Source organism: Oryzias melastigma, linkage group LG18, assembly GCF_002922805.2.
Source record: "Oryzias melastigma strain HK-1 linkage group LG18, ASM292280v2, whole genome shotgun sequence".
In the NCBI taxonomy this organism is placed as follows: Eukaryota; Metazoa; Chordata; class Actinopteri; order Beloniformes; family Adrianichthyidae; genus Oryzias; species Oryzias melastigma.
Genome location: NC_050529.1, coordinates 11,307,748 through 11,318,261, shown reverse-complemented (window position 1 = coordinate 11,318,261; position 10,514 = coordinate 11,307,748). Strand labels below are relative to the sequence as shown.

The following is a 10,514-nucleotide window of genomic DNA, read 5'->3' as shown; positions in this document are numbered from 1 at the left end:
TATATATATATACATATATTTACTTCTATTTTAAGAAAAAATAAAATTCAGTTACTAATGTCCTCCATCATCACAAAAATACATCAAGAACATGTTAAAACACAATGTACTCCAGAATGGTTCATAAAATAACACAGCATTTTAGCTAAATGGGATCAATATGACTTGTGATAAAGCATGAGTCTTGCATTTCAAGTTTTAAACAAAAGTTCTCTTAAAAAGAAACAAAAAACAAGGGTGTGCTCGAAGGAAGAACCGTAAAAAAACAGTTCAGCTGGACACCTCTATGCTTACTGAGGAAGTTATAAAAAAAGAAAACATAAACGACACACCAATGAAAGTATCCCGGACAAGCCCCCAATTATTTTGAACCCAAACTCAGTCCACTACATACATTTTTCACTGGGATGAACAAGGTTGTCACTAAGAAATGAGAAAATATTTGCTTGCTAGTTTGATTTTTTTAGTTACAGTGATACAGAAGAACTGGAAGGCCACTGCGGAGAGAAAGAAAACAACAAACACCAAAAAACAATCCTGCCCAAGTTGTTATACAAGGAAAATTAAAGGAAAAAGAATGAAGAAAACTTGTTTTTCTGCCTGTCTTATGTGTTTTTTTTTTATTTGACAAACACATTTCAGAGTTTAAAAAAAGTGTTTATACAGTATATTTACATATAAGATACATATATAAGTAAAAAATAATTTAAAAAGATAAAACATATTTCTACATTTCTGTAATAAAATTGAATTTAACACTAAATCTGTCATTTTTCTGTATCTGAACAACAAATGTTTTATTTCTAAGACCAGTGTTTTTAGCATATTTAATTATTAGGATAAGAAGAAAAAAGTTAAAATAATGTAGAAAGAGAAACTATTGTTGATGTTTTCAAAAGAGAAATCGTGATTCCACTATCATTACATACAGAATCAAATTAAAGACCCAGCAAAATCATGAGATCATGTGAAATTGTGGCATAAAATCCTAAGAATGTATAAAAAAAACTGCAAAATAACTGTGTTTCATCAAGTTACAGCTCCCACAATACAAACGACGCACTCTCAGGGAATTTGCTATTTCTTTGTTGGTCCGGTCTATTTACTGGAGATAAATATAATTATAGGGTTCAAAGTAACTTTTTTGTAATCCTTTTGAAAATATATTGAAATATACTTGAAAATAAATCATGTATTGTAAGAAAAATATTTAAATATATCAGCAACTTATTTATGAATTGTAAAAAAAATTGCAACATAGAACCAGTATTTTACGTAAAAGCTCTTGGTCACATTAGTAGGACAAGTGCTCTTCAAGTGAAATTTGATTTGATTTATAACACTTAATCAAACAAAACAAGGGGCTAAAAGCACTGAAAGTATTTGATGTTTTGTTTTGAAAAATTACCAACATTTGACAAATATCTTGTGGGGGTTTTTTGTTGGCAAAGATCGCATTCCATTAAACTGTATTTCACTATTTTGGAACTTTTCCTGAGGCTTGTTACAACTTATCCAAATGTTGTTTGTTATATACTCATTATTCCAAATGATCTAAATTTCAAAAAACTTCAAGATGTAGTTAGGAAATATTTAAAACTGTTTCAATCAACCCCAGTTCCTTTTATGGCAATCAGCTGTTTCCCATAGACCGTCAGCGCCATCCCGCCTCTAAAAACCCTGTAATTATCGTCCACGTCTTGGATTCATGTTGATGTATAAGAGCTATAGAAATAGTTTTTGCTCAACCAACTGTGTCATGTTCCATAAAAGCTTTGATGTAATCTTTCTTTGAGTCTAGATGTCATCTAGAAGAGCATTTTTGCATTTGCAAGCATCAGATAAAAACGTGAGCCCTGATTGTTGAGCGTTTTATCAGAGTGGGGACACGACTAGACCAGTTTTTTTTTCAAAGAAAAACACTCTAAAAACTGTTGATCCTTGTAAAGACCTATTCAGATCATCTTTTGATCTTGTGTAAAAGCGTTTTTAGAGGACTTTTTATTATGATTATGCCGTTTTTGGCTAAAATGTAAAAATATGCAGAACAAAGCAGGAAATTGACCTCTGAGACTTGAGTTGGGTTCTTGAATGCATGTCTAGCCTCTGGTCTTCACACTAGACAAACAGGGAGGGTCTTCCTTATCTTTTTCTAATCTTTACCAGCACATGTCCACCACCTACAGCTGAAAGATGCTTGGGGTGACATGTTAAATCTTGATTTTCTGCTCTTTTCCAATATATGAAAGATTTGGGGTTGTGTAATTGTGACCAATTTGGCACTTCTGTGTGTCACAAATGAGCAGACAGCAGGTTTATTAGTTCAGACAGGAACTAAGCACAAAATATATTTTTATGGAGAATAAAATATTGAAAGTTATTTAAGGTTTAAGTTTATATATTCCTGAATAATATGCCTGTTTTTATTCATGTTTATCTTAAAAAATGTTACTTTTTTAAAGTTCAAAAGTTATCAGTATTTAATTTTAGTGTGTTCAATAAATGTTCATCCTGTTTGGACCGCAACCTAGGTGTGTATTAGATTGTGTCCCCCTATCCCAGGGGTCTGCAATCTATGGCTCCAGAGCCTCATATGGCTCTTTTACCTCTCCCATGGTGGCTCTCTGGCTAAAGAAAAAAATAAAATAGTAATTTTCAAAAAATTTAGAGTTTAGCTTCTGTTTTAGCAACATGGGAACGTTTTTTGCTAGCTTGTTGTTCTACTGGGGTTTTTAGGCTAATTTAGAGCTTAGCTTCCATTTTAGCAACATACTAAAAATTTTGACTAATTTAGTTTAGCGATTGATTTTATGCAAATTTGGAGTTTAGCTAATATTTTAACAAAATGCTGATGTTTTCAGCTAATTTGTTATCTACTCAATTTTTTTGGGGATAATTTAGAATTGGCAACAATTTGTATAAAGAAATACTCAAAATGCCATTTTAAGCTTAATTTTCTTTATATATGTCCTCCATCATCAGAAAAATGCCACAAAACATGTTAAAAATACATTTTTCAATTAATAAAATTACTTTTTTTTCAAATTTTATATCCGGTTTTGCTATAAAACGCCTGACTGCCTGTTTAGATCTGCCAGACCTGCCACGCCGGGTTTCCTCCTAAATTTATTAGTCAGTGGCTCACTGTGCTGGGGTTTTCCATCTATCTTTTCACAATAATTTCATTTTTTTTTATCATTCAGCAGCAGTGATAAATAAGCTCCTTGTGGTTCTGAAGAAAAGGTCGAGGACACCAGGGACTTTTTCCTCCTCTCCACTGCTATATTTGTTTCTTGCCTTCATCTGCAAGCTGCCGCCAGCTGCTCTTTGACTCAGCACATGCAGGAAGTCTCACCGGCCACATTTCACATTTCTATCCAGCAGCAGAAGAGTTAGAGAGAATCAAAAATCATCCGAAAATTCCCTAAAGTCACCCCTAAAAACGCTTCAATCAGGCTTTTCTTTTCCTGAATATGATGACGAGACCATTTAATGATTCTCAAGTGATTTGAATTGTGTGTTTTTCACACATGATTCAGCATGAGTCACATCTGACATAAAAATAAAAAATTCAGACTCAGGATTTTCAACTTTGCCAGGACAGGAAAAAGTAAAACATCTGCTGAGATGAGACGGAACATATTGTCCAGATGTCCTTTTAACCAAACACTTAACATCACAGACTATGAAACTCAAATTATCCAATATTCTGTTAGTAAAGTGCTTTATTTAAATGAGTTGTTTATTGCAGCAAAATCTCTACATGCACAATGACATTTTTGAATTGATTAGCTTCTGAGTTTTACATATTTTAATCCTTTTGTGACAATGAAATACTCAGAAATGCATTTTTTCAGTTTAATATTCTTTATATATCTCACCCATCATCAGAAAAATGACAAAAACATCAAATTAAATTTTATTTTAGCATCATTTTGAATGGAAAAACGCTGAAGAAATCTATAAATATATTTGTATAATTGGAAAGAAAGCCTGATGTAGAGAGACTATAACTCCTTTTAGCTTCTGGCGGTTGATCCAAGCAACATCACACAAAGTGACAGACAGACAGTGACGGTTTGGTGAGAGAACGGTCTCTTTTCCCAACAAACTGTACTCTACGGGGAAGGAAGTCTTTTTCTGAAGGAGTAAACGCTTCAGTGACATTGAATACCTAAATATCAATAGAAACTTCTGGGTAAAGAATTGAAAAAACAAAAAAGAAACTAATCCTCCGTTTTTTAAGTCGGGATTGAACTTGCTTCGTTGGGATAACCCACAATCCTTTTCAATGTCAACTCTAGTGCCAGTTCTAGTGTTTTTATTAGAGCCACTCTCATAGAAACTGTGCTTTTAACATGTTTTTGTACTGATGGAAGACATAAATAAAGATGAAAATTGCATTTCTGAGTTTTACTTTATTTAAATTGTTGTTAATCAGGAACAGATGACATAATGTTGTTTGAAAAAAAGCTTATTTGTGACTTAAAAATAGGCTCTGAAATATAACATGACAAATAGTCATGTACGTACGTGTAAACAAAGAGCTCTCAGCAACTTGGAGGGGAAAGGGGGCGGGATTGCTCAGAATATGTCCTAGAAAATTAAACCTTTTTCATTATTACTACTATTATGTTGGCTAAAAAACAGCATAATTATAAATAAAAGACCACTGGGAACACTTTTACAATTGATCAAAATATGATCTTTACCAAGTGACGATCCTTATACTGCAAAATATCGGTCCAATTCTTTTAGAATGCATAAAATATGCATTTGCTATAAAATACAAAATTAATTTGCTTGAATTTATAAATATCCTTCAAATAGCAAGAGTTTTCATTAATAAGATAAAAGAACGATCGAGTTGTTTTCATCCACAAGGAGCAGCAAGTTCTTTTTTCTTTTCATGACAAGGTTAACATGCTAAACAGATTAATAATTAATATGTAAACATTGAAAACATAAATTGAGATTTTCAGTAATTCAATTCTGACCTGAATCCTATGCAATCCATACAGTAGATGATGTATTATTTTATGCTTTCTTAGGTTGGGGAAAAAATTCTCTCATACAGATTTACTAGATGTTTCTTTTAAAAAGTACTTTAAACACATAAAAGTGTGTAGTTCCAGACTATTGCAGACATTTTATTATGTCCTACAGAGTTGATGGACAAAAGTACATTGAAAATGTTCTATGTTCTGCATGATTCAAATAATAACATTAATGTGAAACTCATGAAAGCAAAAAATAGTCTATTTAAATGCACTACAACTGCAAACTATACAAAGAGAGACAGAATACTTGAAAATCTATACATTGTAAATGTTCCAACTTAGTCTGAAGAAGTATTCAGTCAGTGTCCTTCCCACTCTGTAACCTTTAACCCTAAAAGTTTCCAGTTTCTTACCAACCTCAACATTAAAAAAAAACATTTATGTGGCCATGAAATCATATATATATAAAGTGTAGCTTTTAAATATTTGCAGTAATTTAATTATAACCATGTTTTTGTTACTTTTGACAGCAACGCATACACATTCCTTTCAAAATAAAATACATCCTGTGTCAAATAAAAAGACATAAAATAAAAATATAAAATTATTCCCATAATAAACTAAATCTTGTAACATAATTTTGCTTAGTTTTATGACATGTGTGCATTTTGGAAGAATGGAAACGCCCTCAATGACTCTTGATTTTAACTCATACAAAATCACCTCATTTTAAAAGTCTAAACATAAATGATCAAACTGATCTGACAAATCTATTATTTCATAAAATTGATTTTTCTTCAAAGCCAAATAACCACAAAGTGGTGTGTAAAAGTAAATAAAGATGTTTTAAGAGAAAACTAAAATAATTTTAAAAATTAAATGGTTATTCTGCTTGTTTCGGTTTTAATTGTCGTGAATTGTCGTGAGCTAAAATGAATTTCCAATCATTATCAGAGTAAATCAGGACCTGAACTGCAGCGTGTAGCCACTTTCTGCGCCAGATTTCGTAAGAATCAAAAGCGTAGTTCTGATGGACTGTTTAAGTGCATGGGCGTTTGGGGAGAATTTTCAGTCCAGACAGGTTGAAACTGATTTGATTTTCTGCTTCCTCTCAGCCAATGAAATTCCCCTTTCAGTTCTCAAAGGTGCCAGAAGCCTCCCCCCCCCCAAAAAAATAAAAAAATAACCACACCCACCACCGACCTGATCCTGCCACTCTGGGGGTTTAAAAGAGGTGAGGGCAAATCTCTATTTAAACTTTTCTTCACGGACGACAAGGGACGGAGTGAAGGAAAACATGTTAGAGGAAAAAGGAAAAGTGGGAATTCTTGTTTATCCTGCTGGATAAAATAACATGCAGGCAGGAAGGAAAATATTGATGGGGAGCTTCTGCTTTTTAAGGTACTGTACCACAATGACGGAAAAAAATATAATTTTTTTTTCCTTTTTTTTAATGAAAATTTATTTTTTTAGCCACAAAAACATTTTAACAAATTGAGTTAACATAGAGGTATGTTTTTTCAGATCTTTATTATTGAAAACATGAATTAAAACTTTTTTTTTTTCCTCCATTCACCCGGATAGGGATAAACTTTTGACCCGACCCCGCATCAGTGCTGATCTTCACTTTGGGTTCTGAATGAGGGCAAGATGTTGGCATAGCTGTTGAAGTGAAGGCTCTGCTATGCCATTAACTTGCCATCCTTCTCTCCCCTGTTGCAGCCGAGCTTCGAAGAGATTCTCCTTCCTTTACTGCCTACATTCTGTAATTATTCAGAGGTAACCAGCAATTTAGTAGCAGCACTCCTGGCTATATTTCTACCCTTTGCTTTCATTTTTGAATTCCATGTGGTTCTTAATGTTTTTTTGGAGGATGAAGCGGTTCGGTGGGTTGTTGTTTTTGCACTTCACAAATAATTTTGCTATCTGATTGATGTAATCAAGAAAAAGGTCAAACTTTACTTCATATGGAGGCTTTAAGGTTTAAGTGTACTAAAAATATACGTAGAGCTCTGCAACTTTAATGTTAAAAGTTTTCTTTTTGACCAAAAGTGAACGTGAGCCAAAAAGTTCCACTTTCCTTGTAAAAATAAAAAAAAAACATTTAATTATTTAGTTAATATTGTTTTTTTTATTTATATTTTGATTTTTAACATGTCAGAAAATTGGCTTTTAGAGTGGTTTGTAGTTGTTTCATTGTATAACTTTTGTTTTATGTTTATAATATATTTTTTTATTAATATTCTAAACCAATTTCATTGTATTTATAAATGATACCAACATAGGAAAAATAATGAATGCTTACAAAAGTCACAGTGATAGAAAATGTCATGTTTAGTTCAGCAGGAGAATGTTATTTGACATCGGGTGTACTTTATTTTGAAAGGAACGTATTTTTTGTCTTGCTTTCAAAAGTAAAGGAATTCAAAATGGTTGAATATAAAATGATATAAACTGTGATGCTATATTTTGTAAATGGTTGGCTTGATGGGAGAAAAACATGACGAAAGGGTATTTTTCTAAATGTTGAGGTGGGAATTTGCTGCCCTTGCTGGGTTTTGGTCGATAAAAAACTGAACCAAATGCAGGAAATGTACATGACTGAATATTTGTTCTGATTAAAATTAAAAAAAATTAAGTGTATATATATATAGATATTCTATAAAGAGTAACATTAAGTGTCCTACCTTACGTTCAGTAAAGACTATAGGCTATACATGTACCTGTAGTATACTTTAATAGACAGTTTTTTGCTGTTTTTTTTGTTTTGTTAAGCATCTCAATGAATTCCATAAAAAATAAAAACAATTGGAGTTAAAATTTGATTTGTTAATCAGTTAAATTGTAATATCAATAAATGAAATAAAATTCTAGTGAATCTTGAAGGCTTTGGGCTCTAAAAACACATTTTCTGTAAACAAATATAGTTTTGGTTGAAATCATATTAAATCAACCAACAATCCACACTTTTACATTTTAATACACTTTGGCAATATAACCTTTATTGATAATATATCTATTTTTTCAAGTAAAATAAATATAGGGACTTAAATAATAGATATGTCACTCTGTAAATTGAACCGAATCTTTATTTATGTGTTTTAGGAAGCAAACATTTTACACAAATATAATTTTGTTTATTTTTCCATTTAAGTTGTGACATTATGAAATAACAAAGGTCGTATCGCTTGCAAAAAAAAAACAGAAAATAAATAACTAAAATACAAAAAACTTTTTTGCTCTGTCACGTGATCGAAAATGTCACCTGACCGCACGCTTTTTCCCTTCTATTGCTATTTAATATTCTTTTAAAATATATTACAGTAGTGACATTATAATAATTCGAAATAACAAAAAAGAAAAAACTTTAATTCTGCACAGATCACGTGATTTGAACGTGTCACGTGACAGCAGCAACTGTTGTCCTCCTGTTCTTCCTCTGCACTTTGCCTCGTTCCTCTCACAGTGGGTGACACTTCTGTTTCTTCAGCCTCGTTGCTAAACGCGAGACAGTCTTGAGACGGGAGGGCTTATGGTAAAGAGAATAATATTTGCCTAAAAAGAGACGTCAGAGAAAGGGGCTCAAATGTTAGCTTAGCCTAGCTTAGCTTAGCAACAACGTGTGTTGACAGCATGGAGCTTCAGCCTCTTGGCATAGTATCTCAGTATTTTTCTTTTGTTTTTGCTCTGGCATTTGCTTTAATGTGAAGTTATTGTTTTATATATTCAAAGCATCTGTTAATTAAGTGGCCACAGTTTCAGTCATCATTCTAAAACTTTAGTTTGTGGTTTATTCCAGGCTCATGTTCTTAAAATAACCAAAAACTGCTTTAGTCATGAAAGGCAGAATAACTCAGTGTTTTAGATTTATGAAAAAATAAAATTGAGTCATGAAAAGTTTATTTGGGTTTTAAAAAAATACGTTCGGCAGAAAATCGAAGCAAGGCTTTTAATCTGAAAGGAAAGGAAATAAACGCTCTTGGAAAAACTGTGTGCTTTTACTTTTGGAACCTGGATATTGTTACCCCTCCCGTTGCTAAGTGTGGATTTATTACACTGTTAATTTTCTAGTTACAAAGATTTGGAAATGTAAGGAAATATATTGCTTTTTTTTATTTAATACAAATTTGATGTTTTTGTCAAGACTTTTGTCTTTTACTTTGGCAACGAACCACTAAAAATGATGAGATGAAGCTCTTATTGTGATAGAATCTAGTCAGCCAACAGACAGTTAAAAGTTAGATTTTAGTTGATGCACCATTGTTCGCTTAAAACAAGCATCTCCATCCAAAAACATTCAAATCAGGCTTGAACAACTTCTGATTGAACCAAACAATAAATGATTTGTTTTCTGTCTTAATATGAAAAATTCTTCTCTTAACAGTTGTTTTGTTGTATAACCAGATAAAGTCTCACTCGGACCATTTTTTGATTTATTATAGCAGTCTTTTAAACAGGATATTACTGTTTTTAGTCTAAATCAATAAAGCTGTGTTGTTTTCTAGGACATAGTTTCTGCTCGCCCTCCTTCTCACACACAGATCTGAGGAACTTGGTAGACCTGTGTCGCCTCCTGCAGGGAAACTGTTCAAAGAGGTGAAAACGAGCCTGAAAAATGTTACTGTTAACAGAAGCTTCATGTTTTCCAGAAATGAACAGTGAAAACTTCCTCCTGTGTGAGAAAACAGTGTCACCCTCCTATGTTCGGCAGGGGTCGCAGGCCCGCCGTGGCCACGAGCAACTCATCAGACAATTATTGGAGCAGGTAAGATTCTTCTTTATTCTCATCCTTTATTTTTTTCCAGAGTTGCTACGTTTTTGTTCACTTTTTGCCTGTTTTAGGGTAAATGCCCAGAAGAAGGATGGAGCGAGAGCACAGTAGAGCTTTTCCTGAACGAATTGGCTGTGATGGACAGCAACAACTTCCTGGGGAATTGTGGAGTGGGCGAGAGAGAGGGAAGGGTGGCGTCGGGCCTCGTGGCACGTCGACACTACAGGTGCCACTTTCAGCACACACATTTATTCAATTTCTAAGCTGAATGTGTAAAAAGATAAACAGTGGGGCACAAAAAGTATGTAGTCAGTCAGTAATTATCAAAGTTGTCCCACTTAAAAAGAGGAAAGAGGCCTGTAGTTTTCATTTATGAGAGACAAAATGAGGGGAAAAATGCAGAAAATCTTTTTGTCTGATTTTTTAAAAGAATTTAAATGTAAATTATGATGAAAAATAAGTATTTTGTTCATAAAAAAGTTAATCTCAATACTTTGTTACATACCCTTTGTTGTCAATGAAGGTTTTCCATGCATATCCCAGCTGCTGAATAATTTTTCGCTCCTCTTCAGGTTGATCCATGGCATCGGTCGTTCAGGAGACATTGCTGCGATCCAGCCTAAAGCCGCGGGCTCCAGCCTGCTCAACAAACTGACCAATTCAATTGTGCTGGACATCTTAAAGCTTTCAGGTTTGGGAATTTTAGCTGCATTCCTCCCTTAATTGTTAGTTTTTTTTTTTTT

The 10,514-nt window shown here is 33.1% G+C and overlaps 1 protein-coding gene and 1 long non-coding RNA gene across 4 annotated transcripts in view; one reads left to right on the top strand and one right to left on the bottom strand.

The window, feature by feature from the left end:
* Positions 1–10,411, bottom strand: part of LOC112156222 — a 16,794-nt gene extending 6,383 nt beyond the window's left edge. Inside the window, exon 1 of the long non-coding RNA XR_002920935.2 lies at positions 10,277–10,411. This is a non-coding gene — a long non-coding RNA (uncharacterized LOC112156222). The remainder of the gene's footprint in view (positions 1–10,276) is intronic.
* sepsecs (Sep (O-phosphoserine) tRNA:Sec (selenocysteine) tRNA synthase) overlaps positions 7,828–10,514 on the top strand; it is an 11,323-nt gene continuing 8,636 nt past the window's right edge. Inside the window, exons 1-4 of one of the 3 annotated variants that reach the window (XM_024288440.2) lie at positions 7,828–8,535; positions 9,650–9,765; positions 9,843–9,997; positions 10,344–10,462. In XM_024288440.2, the coding sequence (XP_024144208.1) occupies positions 9,652–9,765; positions 9,843–9,997; positions 10,344–10,462 (388 nt within the window). In that variant the 5' untranslated portion in view covers positions 7,828–8,535; positions 9,650–9,651. The remainder of the gene's footprint in view (positions 8,536–9,649; positions 9,766–9,842; positions 9,998–10,343; positions 10,463–10,514) is intronic. The other 2 variants (XM_024288438.2, XM_024288437.2) reach the window with 2 other exon arrangements.